The sequence below is a fragment of the Neltuma alba genome, unplaced genomic scaffold, assembly GCF_004799145.2.
Source record: "Neltuma alba isolate B1F8T4 unplaced genomic scaffold, ASM479914v2 tig00011916_pilon, whole genome shotgun sequence".
Classification (NCBI taxonomy): Eukaryota; Viridiplantae; Streptophyta; class Magnoliopsida; order Fabales; family Fabaceae; genus Neltuma; species Neltuma alba.
Genome location: NW_021636509.1, coordinates 1,109,702 through 1,136,473, shown reverse-complemented (window position 1 = coordinate 1,136,473; position 26,772 = coordinate 1,109,702). Strand labels below are relative to the sequence as shown.

General features: G+C 33.3%; 2 protein-coding genes across 6 annotated transcripts; one reads left to right on the top strand and one right to left on the bottom strand.

The window, feature by feature from the left end:
* The first annotated feature begins 3,797 nt into the window (after positions 1–3,797).
* Positions 3,798–25,765, top strand: LOC114719490 (G-type lectin S-receptor-like serine/threonine-protein kinase At1g11330). Its single transcript, XM_028905001.1, has 7 exons — positions 3,798–4,911; positions 5,764–5,895; positions 23,344–23,525; positions 24,084–24,294; positions 24,601–24,838; positions 24,907–25,057; positions 25,181–25,765. Exons 1-7 carry the CDS (start codon positions 3,798–3,800, stop codon positions 25,496–25,498), a joined length of 2,346 nt encoding a protein of 781 aa, XP_028760834.1. The 3' UTR covers positions 25,499–25,765.
* On the bottom strand, positions 8,924–14,015 carry LOC114719418 (uncharacterized). 5 transcript variants are annotated; one of them, XR_003737903.1, is made up of 3 exons: positions 13,895–14,015; positions 12,809–12,973; positions 8,924–8,993 (listed from the first exon to the last, which is right to left on the bottom strand). XR_003737903.1 is itself a non-coding variant. In XM_028904914.1 (3 exons), exons 1-3 carry the CDS (start codon positions 14,001–14,003, stop codon positions 8,981–8,983), a joined length of 264 nt encoding a protein of 87 aa, XP_028760747.1. In that variant the 5' UTR covers positions 14,004–14,015; the 3' UTR covers positions 8,924–8,980. The 5 variants fall into 5 exon arrangements, 2 of the variants coding, with proteins under 2 accessions (XP_028760747.1, XP_028760746.1); XM_028904914.1 differs by having other exon boundaries at positions 13,918–14,015; XM_028904913.1 differs by lacking the exon at positions 8,924–8,993 and adding an exon at positions 11,227–11,359 and having other exon boundaries at positions 13,918–14,015.
* Positions 25,766–26,772: the final 1,007 nt, after the last annotated feature.

Below are 26,772 nucleotides of genomic sequence, written 5' to 3'. Positions count from 1 at the left end.
CTAGGGAGGTATGGATGGGATAAGACATTGACATGATGCTTCAATCTGGAAATCCCTTCCAATAAGTGAGGTACCAGAAAAAGAAACCATGGTATGAGTGAGTAGCTAGATTTCAAAGAGTATTTGGAAAACCTCTCCAACAGAGAAGATATTGTTGAAAAAATTCATTCAGCAACGTGGTAACCTTAGAAGATGCAACTTTCAAATAAAGTGGAATTGTAGAATGATGAAACTGATTCTTGCTGGTCACAATCTTAAAAGAAACCACTTTGTTTGCTAGATGGACAACTGGATCACCCCTCGCAGAATTATTATCGCTAATGATAACGAGATTAGAGACTGCAATTATTTCAGTCACAACCGGGTCCAATGATGCATGTCAAGTAATGGACTCCTCATGAGTTGGAGGAGCCACTTTAATTAGATTCACAATATCTTCTACTGTGTCTAATGAAGGAGCTTTGACCTCTATTGGTTTGATTGTTTGGAGAGCCTCTTTCATTTGATTCTATGCTTTATTAAGGAATTTCATAAGCTTATCAATTCCCTCGCTGACTCTCTTTTCAAACTTATCAAACGCATAGTCACATGCTTGCTTCCAACAATCAAGTTTTGCTTCAAATTTTTCTATTCGCACCTTGCAATCAAGTTGTCATTGCACAACATGCTCATAACTCTCATAAGCATGATCATCATACTTGTATTTTTTATGATTGGTATATCCACACTGACAACAATCTAAATAATGATATTGATACTCATCATCTCTAAAACCTTGTCATTGCCGGAATAGAGTGTCATACACATATTGGCCCTCCATGTACATGCTTCTTTTATAGCTTATATTCACTAATCAACAGCATCATAAGTTTTCTTTTGTTCTGATCTACTATTTTTTATTCTATTTTTTCCTTTTCTTTCTTCCCCTTTTTTGCTAAATTATAAATTGAAAACAAACAGATAACTAGATAATATCCCTAAAACAGTAACAATAATATAAATAGAAGAAAAACAGTAACCTGTATGCTAAAAATTACTCCAATAGTATGACGATGATTATCTTAGTTGTTAGTAGGTCCAAAATTGAACAATGGCTGAATGGGATCCTAAGTGAAATGTTCAAAACATTAGGTCTAAAAGTACAAATTTAGCAAAATTCTAGGTCAAAAGTGTAATTTTTGCTAAAACCTAATTTGAAGCGCAGTAGTGTGACGACATGTGGAATTTATTTGAAGACATTAAGGGGGCACGTGGAAGTTATTTTAGCCGTGAAACTTTGAGTTTAGACCATGCTCGTGGGTGCAATTCCAACGGTGTTGATGATGTCGTGATTTGACATCAGAAAATTCAGGATATGTGGCGGACGGTTTTGTTGAAAAAGTCAATATTTGCAAAATCTGGTTGGCATTGGTGGTAAATCCGTGGGATCCGAACATGTTTGCGCCGATGAGGAGGATGGTGGTGGAGATGCAGTGATGGGATGCCGGAAAATGAACAAAGGATTTGACGTGGTGATTCTGAATGGTTTGAAGGGAGGCTACGTTTAGCTGTCAAAAGAAAAGAATTTAGACACATGAAAGAAGATGGGACTAGGTTCTGATGTCAAATTGATGTAAAACGAGAAGAGAAAAGAGGATGGAAAGAGTAGAGAAGAACAAAAAGAGAATAAAGAAGATAAAATAAGTAGGAAAAAATCATGGTTCAAAAAACTGGACCGAATCGGCTGGCTCACATTGGAAACCGGTTGACCAGCCAATGCTTCGGTCCGGCTTGGCTTTTGAATCGGGAAGGCAGGGAACCGGAGTGACTCAGTTTGAACCGGCATAAACCGGTGATAACCGGATAACCCGCTGAGTGAGGGGGTTACTCGGTTTAATGTGTCTGTTTTCCGATGGTCATGAGTGAAAGAAGTGGAGAGAGTGAGAGAGACAGACAGAAAGTACTGAATAATGTAGAGAGGAGAGTGGGTGGGTTTCTGGTGAGAGAAAAAACTAGAGAAGTTATAGAGGGAAAGGGACTATGAAAGTACCTAAATAATGGAGGAACATTGCCGGCAAAAGAAGTTTGAGCGAGAAGATGAAAAACAAAAGGGATGAAGATTAGTTCAAATTAAGAGAGATAAAAGAAAAGGGACGAAAGAAAAAACGAGAAGAAAGAGGAGGAATTTTCTGTTCGAAAATCAACAAGAAAAGATGGTTAAAAACTAACGCATTAACGAGCCTATGCTTAGTACTGGGAACTGCAGGCCTAGCATAACACCTTTTTTTCCCAGTTTTCTATGGCCTTGCAATCTTTAAACTTACATGTTATTCTTTTTATCTCCCATTTTATATAAATACATATTATAAAATTAAAAAAATAGGAAGAAAGTTTGGTTAAAAGGAAAGTGATGGAGTTTCTATATTGTAACGCATCTCATATGCGCACATGTAATACTTTTGCTGTTTTAAAAAAGAAATTTCTTTTTATTAAAATATTTTTATAATTAAATATAAATATTTTTTATCCCCACATATTTTTGTACTAAATATAATATTTTTAGTTTTCGTAATTAAATAATTCTAAAAATGAAGAATCTATTCTTAATATAGTTATATTTTGTTATTATTATAATTAAATTATTTTTGTATTTTCTTATATTTTGTTATTAGGATGATTAATGTTATAATATTTTGCTGTTATGAATTAAATTATTTTATTTTTAATATGACTGATTTGATTCCGAGTTGACCCCAGTCTAACCCATTAACCCTTGAACCAGTGTCTTGACCAGTTTAGTGTTCGGTCCGATTTTTTGTACATTGGAAAAAATGATGATTACATTATCTTTCACTGTTCAAATTTGTCCTAGAATGAAGACCCTAAATCAAATTATACCAAAACAACAATAATAACAACAACAACAACTAATCATAATAATAATAGTACTAAATTACTAATAAATATAAATAAATCCTAAAATAATAATAAATCCAAATAGCTCAAATATCCTAAAAATATGATAAAATCATAAATGTTTCTTTCCATATCCCATCAATTAGTTAACAGAATTAATAAAATTCTTAATCAAGTTATTTACATCTACGTAAATTTAGTTACTTGAACTTCTTGATAAAAAAAACCAAACAATTATTTGAAAAAAGAAAAATTAAAATTAAAAAGAAAACTCATAAATTCTTCAAAATAAGTTTATCTAAAATTAGGAATTCAATATGATGAAAGGTAAATTAGCAAATCAAATTTATTTAGATATTCTCAACGAAATTAATAATTTGAATATAAGTGTATATTTTCAAAATATAATGGAGGTTTATATAATGAAGGCAAAATATAAAAAATGTTAGAGTACTTCACTATAAACAAAATAAATTAAAGTGTTATATTTAGAATTAAATTAAACTCCTATCTAGCCACTAGCAATGGTACAAACAAAGTATAACAATTTATCTAGCATCAAATGTAATTTTCGCATGGCATTTTGTCTTTGAGAATTTTAGATGATATATTGACTTTTTTTTTCCTGTAATAATGTGGATATTAGAATTAAAGAAACAATAAATACATAATACATATCTAGAAATCCTCTAGAATTGCACCATTACCCTATACTCAGCAACTTCCCCACTCCACGTTGCATGACATAAATGGTTTTGCTGTTCCGAGTCAACATCATTCAACAACAGTTCAAGGCTTTTACGTCTACATCAACAAACATAAATCAAACAGATGTTTTGAAAAGTCAAAATGTCACGTATCCTTAAAATCCGTACTAAGAAGACCCATGAAGCTTTTCTCCCATGGCTTCCACTCATTCCTTCCTCCTCTTCTCTATTCTCCTTCATCTTCATTTTCACTCCTCAACTTCACAAAGTTGGGTCAAAGCTGGTTATTGGTATGCTGGCAGTGAATCCCCCATTCCTGACATAAACTCTGCTTTGTTCACGCACCTTATATGCGCCTTCGCTAGCGTCAATTCCTCAACTTACGAGATTTCCATAGCCAAATCTGACCTGCAATATTTCTCCACCTTCACCAACATCGTCAAGAGTAAAAACCCCTCGATCGTCACTCTTTTCTCTGTATGGAACGGACAGGCAGAAACTGCACAGGGTATTCTGGGCAAGAAGGCGAACGATTCGGTCCTTTCTTCTATGCTCCGAACCGCTTCTTCACGAAAATCTTTCATTCAGTCCTCCATACAAACAGCTAGACGCTATGGGTTTCAGGGCATTGACTTGTTCTGGCTTTGGCCTCAAGCAGAATCGGATATGACCAACTTGGGAATTCTGCTTCACGAATGGCGACTTGCTGTGGATTCTGAGAACAGAAGCTCTGGAGAATCGTCGTTGATATTGAGTATGGGTCTTCATTACTTGCCCACTGTTTTTGGGAATCTGAGTTATCCCGTTGATTCTTTGGTGAAGAATCTGAACTGGGGTCATATTCTGGCTTATGATTATCATCTTCCGTCACTGGAAAATTTCACGCATCCTCATGCTGCTCTGTATGATCCTACAAGCCATGTGAATACTGATTTTGGTATAAGGAAATGGCTGAGCAGAGGATTTCCTTCTAATAAGCTGCTTCTGGGATTGCCTTACCATGGCTACGCTTGGGCATTGGATAGTCCCAAGGAAACCGCGATTGGTTCCCCATCATCGGGTGTGGCTGTGACACAAGATGGGTCTATGAGCTACAAGTATATCAAGTGGTATGTTCGGAGTTATCGTGCACCTACGTTGTATAATGCTACCTATGTCGTGAATTATTGCACCATTGGTTCCATTTGGATCAATTTTGATGACGTTGAAGCTATCAAAACTAAGGTTGCTTATGCCAAGGAAAAGAATCTGCTGGGTTACAATGTGTTTCAGGTGATAAATGATGATAATTGGGTGCTTTCTGAGGCAGGTAAAGAATATAGTTTACCCATTGCAAACATGTTTTATCAACTGATAAGTTTTATATAGGAGGGTTATGCTTTCCGTAAGGCCATACTTATGCATAAAAAAGTATATCTACTCAAACATATTAAGAAAATGTGCGGTTTCCATATTACCATTATAGTCTAGGAAGAAAACCCTGTATCTGCAATTGAACTCTGTTCTCTAAATTGTATTTACAATCTTCATTAATCATTAGGATCATTGTGTGAGACTGTGTCTTTTCCATTCAATTTTCTCGGGTATTTTTAACTCACAATACGATGGTATCTCCTTTTACATTGTTTCTGATGGCTTCATCCTAAGGTCTAGTTTACTTGAATCCTTGATCCTCTGACACCCCTTTCCTACTTTGAACTTTACTTCTTTCTTTCTAGGAAACTTCCATTTGGAAGCAATGTAGTGCCTTCTTGCATGACACTCATGTTTTTTTAACAGTTAGTGTGCCGCCTTTTTTTTTCCCTGTGATCATTTTTAAAAAAAATTTAATTTGATTAAGTATGTCTTGACTCTTTACGTTCTTGACTAGAGGGGCTACCTTTAACAGTTTTCGAGTGATTAGACGCATTATTCGTTGTACAAAACCACAAGTTCATCTATCTTCTTTCAATTTTTCTTTACTATGGAATGCCACTCCAAAAGCTAATTCAGCATATCACTGCAACCTTTGAAAGCTACATAATTGTTAGAAGTAATAGCTAAAAATCTTGTATAATACTAATGTAAGATACTCATGAAAAGTCAAGAAAACCAGGAAAATAAATTGTATTGATTTTTGTGAGAACTTGAATTAACAGCTCAAGATGAACATTCTTGACAGCTCAAGATGAAGAAACTGATCAGGGAAACAGACGGAGGCTATTACTTATTATTTTACTTCCAGTTGCAATCGTCATAACATTGGGAGTCTTTCTTCTGTGCTGCTTCAGAAGCAAGTCATTCAAATCAAAAGGTAATCAATAATTTAAATTTGAATGTTCTGGTTATTTTTACTAAGTACTGGTATGAAGAGAATTAACGTTCAGACCTTTCCGTCTTCTCCATTTATTACAGTGAAGATGGTGTTTGGCAAAAGTTTGCTGTCTGAACCAGAAGGTCCCATGCCGCATGCTGAGAGCATTGAAGCCAGTGCTCCACATCTTGAAGAATTTAGCTTTGCCGTCATAAGAGCGGCAACAAAAGACTTTTCTGTAGAAAACAAGCTAGGAGCGGGTGGATTTGGCTCTGTTTACAAGGTGATAGATTTGGTCCTTTGAACATGTGTTTCTGTAAGATATTCTTGATAAAGAAGCTATGTTTTCTAATTACAAGTGTAAAAATGGCATACAGTTCTTGTTTATAGTCACGTTTTTTTAATCTCATTTTCTTTCTAAACGCGTGAATGTATGAATGTAAAAGGATGAAATTTGTGGAAGTTCATGTAGATAGAGGAAACTGAGAAGTTAAAAAAAAAAAAAAAAAAAAAAAAAAAAGAAAAATAATTGGTTGGCAATGTAAGTACAAGATTTGAAGAGAGACACTTCCTTTTTCTCCGCAAACCAGGGGAAAATTTTTTCCTGATTAGAAGGCAATAATTTTAGGCCCTTTCTATAGAATATCTGAGATTTCAAACAAGCTAAACTTCTCTCTTTGAGAAAATCAAGATATTGGTCAAATTATGTACAGAAGAGCAATAGTATACGTACAATTTCAAATATCAGCTTCAATAATGTTGAGGCATTCTTATCTTAAGAAATCACCTTCATCCTCATTTCTTAGGTAATTTATTTCTCCACAACTGAAAATCCGTAGTTTGTTTTCAGGGAGAACTACCAGGAGGACAAGAAATTGCAGTCAAGAGACTTTCGAAAGCTTCCACCCAAGGACATGAAGAATTTACAAATGAGGTTTCACTTACTGCAAGGCTTCAGCATATCAATCTGGCTAGAGTTTTGGGATTCTGCAATGAGAGAGAAGAAAAAATTCTAATCTATCAGTACATGCCTAACGGAAGCTTGGATTTCTACCTCTACGGTATCAAAAATCTTTGCTTTTTCGGTTGTTTAATATGCATTTCAGAACCAGAGTCTATTGTGTAGTGCATTATCTGTTACGCTCCCTAGGGTTCCTCCATCATTATTAGATCCCAAAACTTGTTTAATTTTCTAAAGTTGACATTACAATGAGAGTTTTGACTCAAAAAGTTGTGTTAAATGACTAAGCCAATTTCGGCCCCAAAAAAAAAAAAGGGACTAAGCCAACAGAAACCCCAAATGTTTGTTCTTTTGGCCCGTTCTGAACTAATATCTTTTTTTGGATTACTTGGATTACTGATCAAAAGCTAATTGAATCATCACTACAACTCCTTGCAGATCCAATAAGAAAGCACCTATTGGATTGGGGGAAGCGTGTTCATGTTATTGAAGGAATTATCCAAGGGCTTCTGTATCTCCAAGAATTTTCAAACTTCACAATAATTCATCGAGATTTAAAAGCTAGCAACATCTTGCTTGATGATAAGATGAATCCAAAAATATCAGATTTTGGTATGGCTAAACTTTTTAGAAAAGATGAAGTTGAAGCAAATACTGGGCGAATCGTTGGGACATAGTAAGTAAAGTACCTTATGTTCTAAGATCATCTTGTTTTATAAACAGTTACTTGTATACAAAATTCAGTGGTTATGTTCCTCCAGAATATGTCAGAAAAGGCACATACTCAATGAAGTATGATGTTTATAGCTTTGGAGTACTGCTTTTGCAAATCATCAGTGGCAAGAGGAACACTAGCTATTATGGCACTCATGAGAACTTGAGCATTCTTGAATATGTAAGTAGTTTCTCAGGAACTTCCCTTTAGGCCCCTCCCGGGGGGCCCCAAAACAAAAGTCATTGAAGCTTTGCTTTTGAAACACATAAACAGGATCAATAATTTGATGTTGAATCCTAACAGGCTTATAATTTGTGGAAAGAGGGTAAAGGTTTGGAATTTGTTGATCCATCTCTAGAAGATTCATCTTCTTCCTGCAAACTTCTGCAATGTTTGCATGTTGCCCTACTCTGCGTTCAGGAAAATCCAGTAGAAAGGCCATCCATGCTGGAGGTTTCTTCCATGCTTAAGAATGAAACTGAGGCAATTCCTTTGCCTAAAAAGCCAGCTTTCTCAACAAAAAGTAATGAAAAATTAGAAGACAGATCCTCAACATCACAGTCACAGAAAGCAAGTTGTTCCATAAACGATGCTTCAATTTCCCAAATAACGCCCAGGTAAGAGTCAAAACTTAACTGCAGGATCTGAGGATCCATAAATGATGCTTAAATTAGTGATTGGGTTCTTAGGTTCACAGACATTACATTTTGTAATTAATTTGATGTAGTATTCTTGTAAATATATGTACATTGCAAGCAAATGAGATAAAGCCAGCTCAATTATCTAATTTAGGGTACTCTTCACAGAGGGAACATCTAGTGAAAGAGAAAGATTTTTTCCCCCTCACAAGGGAAACGTTGGAAAGAGAACTTAGTAGTCAAAATGAAAAGAGTCCTTCCACTTTTAAGCTGTTAATTTGGCATGCTTAAATTTATCATTCACTCACAATAATATTTTCATTATAATTATTTAAACTTAGCTTATTATGTAACTCTGTGAGTTAACGAGTCAACCCACTTAGTTTACATGTTTGATTCGTGTATACATGGATACATATACATACATAGATGTGTGTGGTATAAAATAATCAATATCAATATATTATTCATATTTAACCATTGCTTGTGAACAATTAATTAAAAAATAAATATAGCTGCACAATGCAGTTGGCAAGCTACCGACTGGTCATGGGCAGGAAACCTCCCGAGCTGATCAGTTTTTAGTTTTTTAAAATGGTTTTTTTTTTACTTTTGACAGTTATATTTAAATTTCAAAAAAGTATATATCACCTCAATTCGAATTCTTAATATAAGGTTCAGTTAATTCCTCAACATCACAGTCACAGAAAGGAAGTTGTTCCATAAACGATGCTTCAATTTCCCAAATAACGCCCAGGTAAGAGTCAAAACTTAACTGCAGGATCTGAGGATCCATAAATGATGCTTAAATTAGTGATTGGGTTCTTAGGTTCACAGACATTACTTTTTGTAATTAATTTGATGTAGTATTCTTGTAAATATGTGTACATTGCAAGCAAATGAGATAAAGCCAGCTCAATTATCTAATTTAGGGTAATCTTAACAGAGGGAACATCTAGTGAAAGAGAAAGATTTTTTCCCCCTAACAAGGGAAACGTTGGAAAGAGAACTTAGTAGTCAAAATGAAAAGAGTCCTTCCACTTTTAAGCTGTTAATTTGGCATGCTTAAATTTATCATTCACTCACAATAACATTTTCATTATAATTATTTTAAACTTAGCTTATTATGTAACTCTGTGAGTTAACGAGTCAACCCACTTAGTTTACATGTTTGATTCGTGTATACATGGATACATATACATACATAGATGTGTGTGTATATAAAATAATCAATATCAATATATTATTCATATTTAACCATTGCTTGTGAACAATTAATTAAAAAATAAATATAGCTGCACAATGCAGTTGGCAAGCTACCGACTGGTCATGGGCAGGAAACCTCCCGAGCTGATCAGTTTTTAGTTTTTTAAAATGGTTTTATTTTACATGTTTTGACAGTTATATTTAAATTTCAAAAAAAGTATATATCACCTCAATTCGAATTCTTAATATAAGGTTCAGTTAATTAATTTAAAGAGATTAAAGAAGTTAAATAAATTACTTTAAAATATTTATATTTATATATTTTTAAATTAATTTTTCTGACCTATAAATTAATATGTAATCTAACGACATGTATCAACATTTTAAAAAGATCATGTAACATATATATAATTAAATGATTTATTTAATTATTTTAATTTTTTTAAATTAGTCAACTGTGTCTTATAGAGAGGTAATATACAATTAAGTAGGGTAAGAAATACACTAAAATGGGCAAATCTTACTAGACATGTGGTAACAGAAAGCCGAAGACTGGCAGGAGATGCCAACCATCTCCAAAAAAAAAAACACATATTTGTTTAATTCGAATTTATGTAAGCATTCATTTTTTTTAATAATCTCTATAAATAAATCATTATTTTGATTATTATAATTTGGGAAAACATAGTTTTCACAATTATTGTCAACTTGTGTTAATATCCTTATAGGTTTTTCATTCAGGAATTAATTTTGAATTTATAGTGAGCTTTGGCTAAAGTCTTACTATTAATACATTATTACCATAAAAGCGACGCATTATTGCCACATTGATAGAACAATATTTTAAATTCCTTAATATACATCATATATATATATATATTAATTACTGATTTTAAGCTTATTATTTTAAAATAATAAATAATTAAATAATAATATTAATCATATTCTTTTTATATCTATTCTTTTTTCATTCCCTTGAATCTTGATTTTAAAAGCTATCAATTCTTATCTAATATTATATTTATTAATTCAGATATATATTCTTAATATATTCATTTTAAGTGGTATATACATTATTATCCTACCTCCGGTGCCAAATCTCATATCTAGCATCAATATCCTTTGGTTTTTGATACAACATTTATGTAGCTCATAAATTTTTGAAATATAACTTGACTTTAATTTTATTTAATGTATCCATATCTTCCACACTCATTCATGCTCCAAAAACTCTTCTTCTGATTCTGCAAACTTTCTCCATCCTTTTTAAACGCCCTTCCAAACCCCACTCCCTCTTTTTATTTTTTTTCCCCTTCCTTTTTTTTTTTTTAAAACAAAAATGAAACACATTTATCTCCTGACTTTTTTAGCTCTTTACATATAACATAACTGGTCAAACACATTCATATTCAAGCAGCAGGACGGCGGCATCACAATTCAATGCAGCTCTATGGGGATCCTCACAGAGAGAAGAGTGTAGATAGGAAAAAAGACACGAGTAAAAAACTTTGGTATCTTTTTTTTTTTTTTATATTCAAAATTTGGCATCTATTACTGAAAAGGGTTCATATGAAAAGATCTGATTGCAAACATTTTACGAGTTACGCCCCCCCACTGTTGGAAATTATAAGACATTTTTCTACTCTTTCCATATCTAAAAATATAAGACATTTTTGTAATTTACTTGTGATTAAATTACCCATTAATAAGGTAGACATAAAAAGAGTAGGCAAGTTTTAATGATGTTTGACTATTTTCTGGAGGGGTGGAAGTTAGCAAAAAATGTCTTATCATTTCGAATGGAGAGAATATATCTTTCTATCCAAAGCATCATATTGATATTTGACGTGTTTTTAAGCACAGAAATACCTGGACGAGGTAAACCTCTTTCAAATCTTGAACATGTTTGAAATGAGCATCATTATCATGATAACTTGTTCATCGCTATGAATCTACCATAAATGCTCAATCACCAAAAATGAATCAGAGACCCCAGTGGAGTGATTGACACTTAATTCTAAGAGATGATTACAAGTTATGATCATATTTGTGAATTGGTATAGAGATTCCGTTAGAGTAAATTTCATTCAAGAAGAGGAGCCACATTTCAACATAGAAGCAAAGATATTATGAGGTCGACATTTCTCAATATCCTAATTTCAAAAACATCTCAACAACTCTCAATCATGCGAAGCATCACCAAACAATTGAATAAATCCTGTATATCATCCGACCATCATTTGCTTTCGTTACCATTAATTCTCCTAATTTCAAATACAACAAATGAGAAATCATTTTCAACTGTAAATGTCATAAATAATAACTTTAGGAATAAGATAGAAGATGAGAATTCATGCAAATTGCATGATTACTTATATAGTAAAGAGATTACTAAGAGGTTCATATAGATTTATTTTGCTATATTTTAAAAAGAAATTGCTCAAGTTTGATAATTTTAAAAAAAAAGTATGTGGCATATTCTAATACTACCTCCGGTTCTTAATATAAAAATCAATTAGCTATTTTTGAGAGATTGAAGGGGTTAAATAATTACTCCCTTCGGTTCAAAATATAAGATAAACTTTATCCATTTGCATTTATCAAGAAATTAGTTAAAATCAGTTTAAAATAATAAATATGTAATGCATGTATTTTTTCCCCCCAAATGCCTTTATTAATGAAGAAAAAAAGTAAAAGATGTAATAAATGAATCAAAGAGAAAAAATATATATGTTACGAGTAAAATTAAAAAAAAATCATTAAATACTTAAAAGTGAATGCTATCTTATATAAAACAAAAACTAAAACCTTCCAACAAAGTTTATTTTATATTTTGGACCAAAGGGTCTTAGTTATAACATACGTTACATGATGTCTCTAAAATACTTATGTGCATCATTAGATTATATTAGTTTAAATTTATAAGTAAAACAAATTAGTTTGGAACAAAAATAATAAATATAAATACTTTAAATTAATTTTTTTTAGCTTTCTTAATTTTTTCAAATTAGTTAATTAGGTTTTATATTAGAGATAAGAGGCAGTAGTATATTTCTGCATTAATTAACATGCTAATTTAAATTTCATCTCCCAAGTAATCACTTCTAGATCTGTCCATGGCAGGAAGCCTATATGCTCATATTTTGATTAAAAAAAAAAACACACGACCTCAACTAAAGATCAAGTTATCTATTTCCCACAAAATAAAATAATTTGCAATTGTAGAGTTGCCATAACCTCCTATGCTTACAAGCAAAGCAAATAGCCGAACAAGTTCTTTCGTACCGCCTCATTGAACATTGGAGTTGTTTAACACAAACTGGCACTAACAATATTCTAATATAGCCATGAATGAAAACAGCTTAAACTTTCATAAATAAGCAATTGGCTAACCTGGTCAAGCTACATCGAAGCAGGATAGTGAAATGAAGTTTCTTTATGGTAGTATTTATACCAAGTTGGATTGTTCTTGGAAGTTTGCTTGGCCCATCCCAAGAGCAACCGTGTATAAATTTTATAACTTTTGTTTCATCACCCTTTGAATGAGCAAAGGCCAACCTGAAAGAAAATCAATGTTGATCTAAATAAATTCATAAAGTATATCTGATGCGTTCAGTCCAAAATCAAAGGCGGGAAAAAATAGGTGCAATCATATATGTCAAACATAAATTACTGCCAATAGGAGTTTACTCTGCATCGAAACATGCCTTCTGACAACTAAATAGAATTCGCTATACATTAATCAATTACTACAGCCCGAAAAGGCCTGTTTCGGCCGTTTTATGAATCTTGATTCTTGAACCTATTCCTATCCCTGTTTCCGGCCAAAATTTAATTAAAATATTTCCTTCAAACCGTGCAATTTCTAGCAAAGTGTTAAAATATATACTTACATCTCTTCACCACCAAATATATATATATATATATATATATATATACTCTTACATCCATCGCTTAGCCCCTTGGAATTCCGGAAAATCCAACCACATTTGACAATTCATTCAGTTCAGGATTTAGAATTTCGACGGGCAGGCCTGATTAAAAATTCCCCGGGGATATTTGTTCAGATGGATCAAACTAACACCAAAGGGTTACCACGGACGGCCTTGTGAAGATCCTCACACTTGTCTAGCCTTGTATAACCACAATTCATACAAGACAGACTTCAGAAAGAATCTTTTAAGGTAAGACAACCAATTTCTGCATATGATGACAGCTATAACTAAATTCATATTACCTCCGGTCTTTAATATAACAGGATTCTGTTTGACTTTTAGTTTTGTTCTAAATAAATATAAGACTTTAATCCATTTGTCTCTTCTATTTATTTATTTATTTTCTAAGATAGTTCTCGTAACTTTTTTATTTAGGACGGGGATGGAGGAGGAAGTATATTTTAGTCAGTTATATTCATGGATAAACTCCTCAGACCAAGAAGAAAACACGTCATGTCATGCAACAATTCTTCAGAATTAAAACCTCCTCAGTCTTTATATAGAGACCTCAAGAAGCTAGCCTTGCCCATCATCACAAAAATCTGCAGCCAAACCATGGCGGCAACAAGAAACTTTACAAATTTCCTTCTCATCGCAGTTCTCTTGGCAGTGACCCCCCGAAGCACGACGGCGTTATCTAATTCATGAAAGCTGCTTACTGGTTTGAGCAATCGATCTTCCCTGCTTCAGCCATAAACTCATCGTTGTACACTCACATTTGCTACGCTTTCCTCGTGCCAAACAGCATCACATACAAATTACAAGTTTCAAATTCAACGGCTGAAAGCCTCTCGAGATTCACGAGTAGCCTCGGCACCAGACCCCTCCCCTAAAAACCCTCCTCTCCTCATCGGTGGAGCAGGCAGTAACCGCGCCGTGTAATGATGTTGCTTTCACATACCTGCCCATCATCATCACAGTGGCCTGAGGGTTAGTCCCTGGTGACTCAGTAAACGTTGAGCCATCCACCACACGGAGTCTATCAACACGAAGAAACCTTATAATCAGGGCTAACCACCTTCCCCACATGGCACCCACCATGGTAATGCCAAATAGTGATCACAGTGTCTCTGCAGAACTGCTCTAGTGACTTTGTGTCATTGACATGCTTGGGTACCAGGTTGACATTAGCCTTCACAGTGAGGTTAAGAAGTGTCTCAGTGCTTTCTTTGTCACACAAAGTGTAGTTCGTGAATCGATCCGAGTGTACAACCTTAGTTGCTATTCGAATGCCCTCAAACAACAACGCTGAACATCATATGGATGGTTGAAGTAGTTGAAGGTCACAGACGGGTTGTCTTCTACATTGGTGTTGATCAGCTTGAGCTCACCAGTTGACCAAGGACTCGCTACTTTTGATAAGATGAAGCCTCCCCTGAATGCTTCAACTGGTATTTCCCGCTTGCTTTTGACGTATTCTTGAACAATTTCTGGTGATCTCTTATGAGGAGGAATTGTGGAGAGCTGCCCAATCTGGTTTATTGTGGAGTGGGAAAAGAAACACATCTTTGCATGAGTACAATTTATTAGTTGCCGAAATTGATTAAATTGAACCAATATACTTACAAGCCAGACGTTCCAAGACTTCATCGTCTCCCATGGTTGGCGGCATCCAAATACCCTGTTCATTGGGGTGCATATAAAATAGAAGAATCAACCAGGTAAGTAAACAAAATTTGTGAAGGACGAAAAATACAAATACATACAATCATAAGAACATAAATCACTTCATGAAATAGCAAATGATCGACAGAGGCCAACATGTTCAAAGCTTCCGTCTAACCACGCCCAAATAGCCTCTTCTCCATGAAAAATTGCAGTGAAGCTTTACCAGTATGTAAGCCTCACTTCTTGCACACGTTAGATCTGCAAGGCTGATCGGATCTCCCCAAAAGACAGAAATGATTTATCGTAATCAAAATGCAAGAGGAAACAATAAAAACAATATAGAAGATGATAAAAAAGAAAGAAACAGAGGCCGAAAGAAATATGATATCCCTGCTTCGCTGTACTGACCATTTTATATCCATCTTTGGCTAACAAAACGCGGGATATAGACGATTTGAATTTGAATTCCAAATACCACATGACTGCTTGCAGAGACCTCATAAACATCATTCAATAATGGCTTGCACGCAGCCCATAAATTGAACGGCGAATACAGCACTTGAACGGCTTATGAACAGGAAATTGAACGGCCATCATCATTTATTTGTATTGAATATGATTAACATTCAACATCAACTCATCAAGTGATAAATTTTATAATTTTTTTCATACAAACGTCATATTTGATACTAAACACTATCTCTTAATAAATTAGAAGGGCATTTATCTAATTTATTTTAAGTTCATTTACCATGTTTTTTAAAACACTTTTTTTCCATAATAAATATTGTCTTATATTTGATTGTAGTCATTAAAATTTTGCTATGATTATAGTATGCCTATTTTTAAAAAATATTTTTTATTTACATATGTGTTATGTAACATAAAAATTGAAATGTAAATAAAAAAAGAAAATTTTCAAATATAATAACATATTATTTATATGAAAAGTTTTTTTTTTAAAAAAGTAGCGGGTTAAGCAGGCCAACCCGCCAACTCGCAGGCTAGCCCACCACAGTCCACGGGTTATGCGATGCGGGCTAGAGCAACCCGCATCTTGGCGGGCTAGCAAATACCAACCCTAACCCGTTCTTTTTATGACGGGTTGGTAGGTTGGCCCGCAGGCCCCAACCCATATTCTCGGCTCTACGAATTTGCATGGAATCGGGGCTCAAGCTGTTGGAAAGGGCCCAGGGAATGGTGCAATGGCGTACTTCCAAGTGGAGGAGTTTAGTAGGTGAACGGGTGCCAGGGTGGTGCATGACGTGGACATGGTGTCAGTGTATTCTTATTCGGGAACCTCTTGGATTAGTTACGATAATGCACTAACCATGACGTGGACACGGTGTCAGTGTATTCTTTTGGGCCGCTGGTTTTGATTGGGACGGGAAAATCTCCACAATGAAATTTTTTTTGGGGACCTTTTTATAATTGTTAATCCCGATAGCTTTGAGTTGGGCAAAGCTCAATCTCTGAACACTCAGTGCATCCTGGTTGACTCGGTTGAATTTTAATCGCTGGAGTTTAAAAAAAGAGAGAGAGAGAGAGAGAGAGTAGGATTTAGTTAATCAATTGAGAAAAATAACTCATACTCTCCTTCATATAGAGCTGGTGGAGTCCAGCTTAATCATATCAAATATCATGTAATTTTTTTTGGCCAGACAAATATCATATACTTAGGAAAGAAGAGAGAAAGGGGGTCTACTGATTAAATTGTCACAAGTAAAAGAATATATATATATATATATATATATAGATTCCCCTGTTCTGAATTGTTTCAAGTTAAAATTTAAGGTGAGATTAATAATTTAGATTTGACAAAAAGTATAGTGTGTATTTTAAGAATAGAGCAATTTAATCTAGATTTGATTCAAAATATAAGGGGTCATCACATGCACTTTTGCCCAATACACCATTTTATTTATTTAATTAATTCAACAAGGATACCATTTAATGCATAACTTTATATTTTGTTTACTACAAAAGTTTACTTATAATTAATCTTTTAACCTCACATAAGATTTCATTTTTTAAATACTGGCATGTTAACTTTGATTTTCAAAACAACAATAACTGCTACAAAAAAAATATATATCATTTAAGACTAGTTAAGAAATAACTTAAGAACTAATTAAGTGAAGAAACTAAACTGAAACCTCTAATCTAACTTATTTTTAAATTCAAAATGTACTTTATTCAATATTTGATCTGATTTCAATAAATTGATTTTCAATATATGCAGCATCGAAGGCTTGGATCGTGGAATAAATGAGAGTGGATCAATGGCTGACTCACATTAACTAATGTTGCTTTGATTTAAATTGGATGGGAATTTGGTAAATGTACAATATTGTTAACATGGGAAAGTCTCGTTTATTATCCATCTGATTTTTTTAAAAAATTAATTTCTAAATTTCATTTCAAACTTTGTTCCATTTTCTGATGCCATATTAGAAGGTGCTCGATTGCTTAAAATTTTGTTCCAAAACAAAATAAAATGTTACATATCCTATTTGTAAAATGAGTTAGTTCATATACTCTGCGGATAAAAATATTTGATTATTGTTAGAATTAATTTAGAAAAAAATTAATAAACATGTAAAATAGATCTTACATATTTATATAGAATCAATATTAACTCTCTAATTAAGTTCTATACTACGAAATAGAGGAGTAAAATATTACTCTCTTATGTGATAAATACAAGAGTTTAGTCTTTATTGTAAACACACAGTAACAACTTTATATAAATTATTCCATGCTTTGCTTTTCGTAAGTTAGGAGGGTATGTTGCTTTTTATAAACTATATTTTGTATATATTTAAACATTTAATGTATTTTTTTTAATTTTTACTCTTAATTAATTACATGTCTTCCTCATCTTTTTTTTCACTCATTCTCTCCATCACCATATTTTTCATGAATAAGAAAGTTTTTAAAAAATAAGTTACATTTCTGCATATTTATTGTCTTTAACAAATTTTAAATAAATTTCTTTATCATATGTTGTATTTTATAAAAAGGAATGGAGTAATAAATTAGTTGAAATTAGTTATTTCTTATAAAATATCAAAATTATCCTTGATAAAAAATCATTACTTAGAAAATTTTGGTTAATTAGTTGGGAAGTTTTATAGCTAGGGATACTAGGTGAAAAAAATTAATGTTTTAAAACAAAACATGTTATGATGGAAAAAAAAAAAGATATGTTATATTATAAAACGTGCCGAAAATCCTTAAAATAAGAACTAAAGGAGTAGTGGTTTTTTCCCTCCTAAAACTCTCCTTAATGATTATACAGTTTAAGAGAGCTTTTCAATAATGAGATAGTTTCCAATGAAAATGATTAAAAAATTTTAGGAAAAAAAAACACATTTTTTAACATAAAACCAACTTTAAGAAATTTTCTTAATCTTTTAAATTAATTATTTAGCTCCTACGTTTAAGATTAGAAGAAATACTAATTCTAATCTTAAATATAAAAGCTAACCAAATGATTTATTTCAGTTTTAAATATAAAATCTTAATCCACTCTGTCTTTGAAATTTATAATTTATTTTCTAAGTATCTATATTCAATTCTTAAAATTCATAACTAAGTCCACACATCTCCAAAAATTACAAATTAAGACTCTTTAGAATTTCAAATCCAAAAATAATCACCTAAACATAAAATCAATTGGCCCTCCAAAATTCTTGATTTCCAAGATTGCTCAAAAATATGTAGGGTCACGACTCTCAATTACAAATCTTAGTATTTTTAAGCTTCAACATCCAATTTCAACTACTTAATACCTCAATTTTCTGAATAATCAAAATTTAATTAACTCAAATTCTTAGATTAAAACTTAGGATGTTACAACTGGCATATTCATACTTACAATAGTTTGAGTAATAGTCGATACTCATCATCTCTAAAGCCTTATCGGTGTCGGAATAGAGTATCACACACATATCGACCCTTCATGTACATGCTTCTTTTATAGCTTATATTCACAAATCAACAGCATCATAAATTCTCTTTTGTTCTCCTCTTTTTTTTCCTCCTTTTTTTGCTAAATTATAAATTGAAAACCAACAGATAAACAAATAATATTCCTAAAACATTAATAATAATATAGACAGAAGTAAAAGCAGTAACGTGTATGTTAAAAATTGCTCCAATAGTATTATGATGTTTATCCTGCTTATTCGGAGGTCCAAAATTGAACAAGGGCTGAATAGGGTTGTAAGTGAAATATTCAAAACATTGGTTGAAGTGCAATTTTCTCCAAAACTCTGGGTTCAAAGTGTAAATTTTGCTAAAATCCAATCTGAAGTGCATTAGTGTGACGAGACGTGGAATTTGAACTCGCATTTGTTGAGGAGGCACGTGGAAGCTATTTTCGCCATGAAACTTTGGGTTCAGACCATGTTCATGAGTGCAATTCCAACGGTGTTGGTGATGCCATGATTTGACATTAGGAAATTTAGAATATAAGACTGTTAGCCGACGGCTATAGTAGAAAAGTCAATATCTACGAAATCTGGCCACCATTGGTGGCGAATTCGTGGGATCCGAACATGTTTACGCCCGTGAGAAGGATGGGGGTGGAGTTGCGGTGATGGGATGCCAAAAATTGATAGAAGGGAGAATGAACAAAGGATTTGACGCAGCGGTTACGAATGGTTTGAGGAGAGGCTGCATTTAGTTGTCAAAAGAAAAGAGTTTGGGCAAAGTGAAGAAGATGGGATCAGGTTTTAATGCCAAATTGATGTAAAAAGAGAAGAGAGAAGAGGAAGGAAAGAGATAAAAAAAAAAGTAGAGAAGGAGAAACAGAGAACGAAGAAGAGAAAACAGGCGGAGAAAAAACGATAACTACAATGTTGTTTAATAATCAAGTCTGTCGTAAAATAAAAACTCTAGATCTAATTATACTGAAACAATAATAAAAATAATAATAATAATAACTAGTCCTAATAATAAAAGTACTAAAATGCTGATAAATGTACATAAATCTTAAAATAATAATCAATTCAAATAGATCAATTATCCTAAAAATATGATAACATCATAAATATTTCTTTCCATATCCCATCAATTCGTTAATAGAATTAATAAAATTCTTGATCAAGTAATTTATATTGACATAAATTTAGTTACTTGAACTTCTTGATAAAAAAAATGAACAAATAATTATTTGAAAAAAGAAAAAATAAAATTAAAAAGAAAACTCTTGAATTCTTCTAAATAAGTTTATCTAAAATTAGGAATTCAAAAGGATGAAAGGTAAATTAGAAAATAAATTTTATGTAAATATTCTCACCAAAATTAATAATTTGAACATAAGTATATATTTTGAAAATAGAATGGAGGTTTATATAATTAAAGCAAAATAAAAGAAATGTTAGAGTACTTCACTCTTATAATTGTGATAAATAAAATAAGTTGAAGTGTTATATTTAAAATCAAATTAAACTCTTAACTAACCACTAGCAATGGTACAAACACAGTATAATAATTTATCTAGCATCAAATGTAATTTTCGCATGGCATTTTGTCTTTGAGAATTTTAGATGATACATTGACTTTTTTTCCTGTAATAATATGGATATTAGAAGTAAAAAAACAATAAATACATAATACATATCCAGAAATCCTCTAGAATTGCTGACTAAACCTAATTCTAATTGTTTTGTTGTGAAACAAAAACATCCATAACACGGTTAGTCCTATTCCGATATTCACGATCAAGAAGTACTGAATTCTCTTTCCTTTCAGATAGGTCCTAGAAGAAAAAATAAGACTGAAATGCCAACAAGCGTCTATTATTGAATTCACGGAGAGTATAGTATCTATTTTGGAAACATCGAGTGTCAAAGTCACTGAATGGGTAAGTCGCTAGTCACCGTTACCCTATGCTCAGCAACTCCCCCAACCCACGGTGCGTGACAGAAATGGGTTTGCGGTTCCGAGTCAACATCATTCGACAACAGTTCAAGGCTTTTACGTCTACATCAACAAACATAAATCAAACAGATGTTTTGAAAAGTCAAAATGTCACGTACCCTTAAAATCCGTACGAAGAAGGCCCATGAAGCTTTTCTCCCATGGCTTCCACTCATTCCTTCCTCCTCTTCTCTATTCTCCTTCATCTTCATTTTCACTCCTCAACTTCACAAAGTTGGGTCAAAGCTGGTTATTGGTATGCTGGCAGTGAATCCCCCATTCCTGACATAAACTCTGCTTTGTTCACGCACCTTATATGCGCCTTCGCTAGCGTCAATTCCTCAACTTACGAGATTTCCATAGCCAAATCTGACCTGCAATATTTCTCCACCTTCACCAACATCGTCAAGAGTAAAAACCCCTCGATCGTCACTCTTTTCTCTGTATGGACCGGACAGGCAGAAACTGCACAGGGTATTCTGGGCAAGAAGGCGAACGATTCGGTCCTTTCTTCGATGCTCAGAACCGCTTCTTCAAGAAAATCTTTCATTCAGTCCTCCATACAAACAGCTAGACGACATGCGTTTCAGGGCATTGACTTGTGCTGGCTTTGGCCTCAAGCAGAATCGGATATGACCAACTTGGGAATTCTGCTTCACGAATGGCGACTTGCTGTGGATTCTGAGAACAGAAGCTCTGGAGAATCGTCGTTGATATTGAGTATGGGTCTTCATTACTTGCCCACTGTTTTTGGGAATCTGAGTTATCCCGTTGATTCTTTGGTGAAGAATCTGAACTGGGGTCATATTATGGCTTATGATTATCATCTTCCTTCACTGGAAAATTTCACGCATCCTCATGCTGCTCTGTATGATCCTATAAGCCATGTGAATACTGATTTTGGTATAAGGAAATGGCTGAGCAGAGGATTTCCTTCTAATAAACTGCTTCTGGGATTGCCTTACCATGGCTACGCTTGGGCATTGGATAGTCCCAAGGAAACCGCGATTGGTTCTCCATCATCGGGTCTGGCTGTGACGCAAGATGGGTCTATGAGCTATAAGTATATCAAGTGGTATGTTCGGAGTTATCGTGCTCCTACGTTGTATAATGCTACCTATGTCGTGAATTATTGCACCATTGGTTCTATTTGGATCAATTTTGATGATGTTGAAGCTATCAAAACTAAGGTTGCTTATGCCAAGGAAAAGAATCTGCTGGGTTACAATGTATTTCAGGTGATAAATGATGATAATTGGGTACTTTCTAAGGCAGGTAAAGAATATAGTTTACCCATTGCAAACAACTGATATCTTCTATATAGGAGGGTTATGCTTTCCGTGGGGTCATACTTATGCATACAAAATTATATCTACTCAAACATATTAAGAAAATATGCGGTTTCCATATTACCATTATAGTGTTGGAAGAAAACCCTGTATCTACAATGGAACTCTGTTCTATAAATTGTATTTACAATCTTCATTAATCATTAGGGTCATTGTGTGAGACTGTGTGTCTTTTCCATTCAATGTTCTCTGGTATTTTTAACTCATAACACTATGGTATCTCCTTTTACATTGTTTCTGATAGCTTCATACTAAGGTCTAGTTTACTTGAATACTTTATACTACTTTCCTAATATGAAGTTTACTTCTTTCTTTCTGGGAAACTCTCATTTGGAAGCAATGTAGTGCCTTCTTGTATGACATTCATGTTTTTTTCCCAGTAAGCATACCGCCTTTTTTCCCCTTGTGATCATTTTTTTTTAATTTAATTTGATTAAGTAGTCTTGACTCTTTAAGTTCCTGACTACTCTATAAACCCTAATCTGTACACGTTATGTAACTTGGTGTAGAGTAGAGGGGCTTCCATTAACAGTTTCCGAGTGATTAGATGCATTATTCATTGTACAAAACCACAAGTTCATCTATCTTCTTTCAGTTTTTCCTTACTATGGAATGCCACTCCAAAAGCTAATTCAGCAGATCACAGTAACCTTTGAAAGCTGCATACCTGTTGGAAGTAATAGCTAAAAATATTGAATGGAAATCCTTTCACACTCAAAGAATGTGAAGATACTCGTGAAAACTCAAGAAAACCAGAAAAAAAATGATGTTGATTTTTGTGAGAATTAACAACTCAAGATGAACATCATTGACAGCTCAAGATGAAGCAACTGATCATGGAAACAGACGGAGGCTATTACTTATTATTTTACTTCCAGTTGCAATCGTCATAACATTGGGAGTCTTTCTACTGTGCTGCTTAAGAAGCAAGTCATTCAAATCAAAAGGTAATCAATAATTTAAATTTGAATGTTCTGGTTATTTTTACTAAGTACTGGTAAAAAGAGAATTAACGCTCAGACCTTTCTGTTTTCTCCATTTATTACAGTGAAGATGGTGCTTGGCAAAAGTTTGCCGTCTGAACCAGAAGGTTCCATCCGCCATGCTGAGAGCATTGAAACCAGTGCTCCACATCTTGAAGAATTTAGCTTTGCCGTCATAAGAGCGGCAACAAAAGATTTTTCTGTAGAAAACAAGCTAGGAGAGGGTGGATTTGGCTCTGTTTACAAGGTAATAGATTTGGCCCTTTGAACATTTGTTTCTGTAAGATATTCTTGATAAAGAAGCTATATTTTCTAATTACAAGTGTAAAAATGGCATACGGTTCTTGTTTATAGTCACTTTTTTTTTTAATCTCATTTTCTTTCTAAACGCGTGAATGTATGAATGTAAAAGGATGAAATTTGTGAAAGTTCATGTAGATAGAGGAAACTGAGAAGTTAAAAAAAGGAAAAAAAGAAAAAATAATTGGTTGGCAATGTAAGTACAAGATTTGAAGGGAGACACTTCCTTTTTCTCCGCAAACCAAGGGAAAAAATTTTCCTGATTAGAAGGCAATAATTTTAGGCCCTTTCTGTAGAATATCTGAGATTTCAAACAAGCTACACTTCTCTCTTTGAGAAAATCAAGATATTGGTCAAATTATGTACAGAAGAGCAATAGTATACGTACAATTTCAAATATCAGCTTCAATAATGTTGAGGCATTCTTATCTTAAGAAATCACCTTCATCCTCATTTCTTAGGTAATTTATTTCTCCACAACTGAAAATCCGTAGTTTGTTTTCAGGGAGAACTACCAGGAGGACAAGAAATTGCAGTCAAGAGACTTTCGAAAGCTTCCACCCAAGGACATGAAGAATTTACAAATGAGGTTTCACTTACTGCAAGGCTTCAGCATATCAATCTGGCTAGAGTTTTGGGATTCTGCAATGAGAGAGAAGAAAAAATTCTAATCTATCAGTACATGCCTAACGGAAGCTTGGATTTCTACCTCTACGGTATCAAAAATCTTTGCTTTTTCGGTTGTTTAATATGCATTTCAGAACCACGGAGTCGATTGTGTAGTGCATTATCTATTAAGCTTCCTAGGGTTCCCCAATCATTATTAGATCCCAAAACTTGTTTAATTTTCTACAAGTTAACATTGCAATGAGAGTTTTGGTTCAAAAAGTTGTGTTAAATGACTAAGCCAACAGAAACTCCAAATGTTTGTTCTTTTGGTCTGTTCTGAACTAATATATTTTTTCGGTTTACTTGGATTACTGATCAGAAGCTTATTGAATCATGACTACAACTCCTTGCAGATCCAATAAGAAAGCATCTATTGGATTGGGGGATGCGTGTTCATATTATTGAAGGAATTATCCAAGGACTTCTATATCTCCAAGAATATTCAAACTTCACAATAATTCATCGAGATTTAAAAGCTAGCAACATCTTGCTTGATGATAAGATGAATCCAAAAATATCAGATTTTGGAATGGCTAAACTGTTTAGAAAAGATGAAGTTGAAGCAAACACTGGGCGAATCGTTGGGACATAGTAAGTAAATTACCTCGTGTTCTAACTTCATCTTGTTTTATAAACAGTTACTTATATACAAAATACAGTGGTTATGTTCCTCCAGAATATGTTAGAAAAGGCACATACTCAATGAAGTATGATGTTTATAGCTTTGGAGTAGTGCTTTTGCAAATCATCAGTGGCAAGAGGAACACTAGCTATTATGGCACTCATGAGAACTTGAGCATTCTTGAATATGTAAGTAGTTTCTCAGGAATTTCTCTTGACCCCCCCCCCCCAAAAAAAAGAAAAAAAATATATTGAAGCTTTGCTTCTGAAACGCATAAACAGGATCAATAATTTGATGTTGAATCCTAACAGGCTTATAATTTGTGGAAAGAGGGTAAAGGTTTGGAATTTGTTGATCCATCTCTAGAAGATTCATCTTCTTCATGCAAACTTCTGCAATGTTTGCATGTAGCCCTACTCTGCGTGCAGGAAAATCCAGCAGAAAGGCCATCAATGCTGGAGGTTTCTTCCATGCTTAAGAATGAAACTGAGGCACTCCCTTTGCCTAAAAAGCCAGCTTTCTCAACAAAAAGTGATGAAAAATTAGAAGACGGATCCTCAACATCACAGTCACAGAAAGCACGTTGTTCCATAAACGATGCTTCAATTTCCCAAATAACGCCCAGGTAATGGTCAAAACATCACTGCAGAATCTGAAGATCCATAAATGATGCTTAAATTAGTGATTGGGTTCTTAGGTTGACAGAAATTACTTTTTGTAATTAATTTGATGTAGTATTCTTGTAAATATATGTACATTGCAAGCAAACGAGATAAAGCTAGCTCAATTATCTAATTTAGGATATTCTTAACAGAGGAAACATCTAGTGAAAGAAAGAGATTTTTTTCCCCTCACAAGGGAAACGTTGGAAAGAGAATTTAGTAGAAATGTCAAAATGAAAAAGAGTCCTTCCACTTCTAAGCTATTAATTTGGCATGCTTAAATTTATCATTCACTCAAAATAACATTTTCATCTAATTATTTTAAACTTAGCTTATTATGTAACTCTGTGGGTGAACGAGTCAATCCACTTAGTTTACATGTTTGATTCGTGTATACATGGATACATATACATACATAGATGTGTGTGTATATAAAATAATCAATATCAATATATTATTCAAATTTAACCATTGCTTGGTGAACAATTAATTGAGATATAAATATCAATATAGCTGCAGGCTGCAATGTATGCGGCAGGCAAGCTACCGACTGGTCCGGGGCAGGAAACCCCCTAGCTGATCGGTTTTCATCTTTTAGAATGGTTTTATTCTATGACAGTTATATTTAAATTTCAAAAAGTATATATTATCTCAGATCTTTAATATAAGATTTTATAGATTAATTTAAGTAGATTAAGGAAGTGAAATAAATTACTTTAAAATATTATTATCTATATTTATTTTCCAAACTAATTTGTCTAACTTATAAACTGATATGTAATCTAATGATATGTGTAAATATTTTAAAGAAATTATATAACATATATTATAATTTATTTATTTATTTAGTTATTTTAATCTTTTTAAATTAGTTAATTATTTCTTATATTAATAAGAGAAATAGTATGTAATTACGTTGGATAGGAGATCTAGTAAAACGGAACAGAAAGCCCAAGGCGGGTGGGAGACGCCAATCATCTCCCTTTTTAAAGAACACATTTGTTTAATTTGAATTTATGTAAGCACGCATTCTTGCGAAAATTTTAGTTGAGGAATACTGTAGACAATTTATTCCAAAGAGCTCCTTTATAATCCTGAAATATCACTGCAGTAAAACAAGGGGAAATGAAATAAATTTGAGAATAAAAAAATGCTATTGCTCATCATAATACTTCTTGAAAAATTTGAAAATAGAAGGGCTAAAATTTCAAAACAACTTCCCTCTCTCACCTTTGCATTAC

Bases quoted from the DNA above. Each gene is read 5' to 3' on its own strand.
- LOC114719418 (XM_028904913.1), bottom strand. From the start codon at position 14,003: ATGAGAAGGAAATTTGTAAAGTTTCTTGTTGCCGCCATGGTTTGGCTG. The intron at 12,974-13,917 runs GTCTCTATATAA...ATTTTCTTTCAG, and splicing joins GGCAAGGCTAGCTTCTTGAG to GTTGGCCTTTGCTCATTCAA. The intron at 11,360-12,808 runs GTTAGCCAATTG...GTAGATTCATAG, and splicing joins CTTCGATGTAGCTTGACCAG to CGATGAACAAGTTATCATGA.
- LOC114719490 (XM_028905001.1), top strand. From the start codon at position 3,798: ATGGCTTCCACTCATTCCTTCCTCCTCTTCTCTATTCTCCTTCATCTT. The intron at 23,526-24,083 runs GTAATAGATTTG...GTTTGTTTTCAG, and splicing joins GATTTGGCTCTGTTTACAAG to GGAGAACTACCAGGAGGACA. The intron at 25,058-25,180 runs GTAAGTAGTTTC...GAATCCTAACAG, and splicing joins ACTTGAGCATTCTTGAATAT to GCTTATAATTTGTGGAAAGA.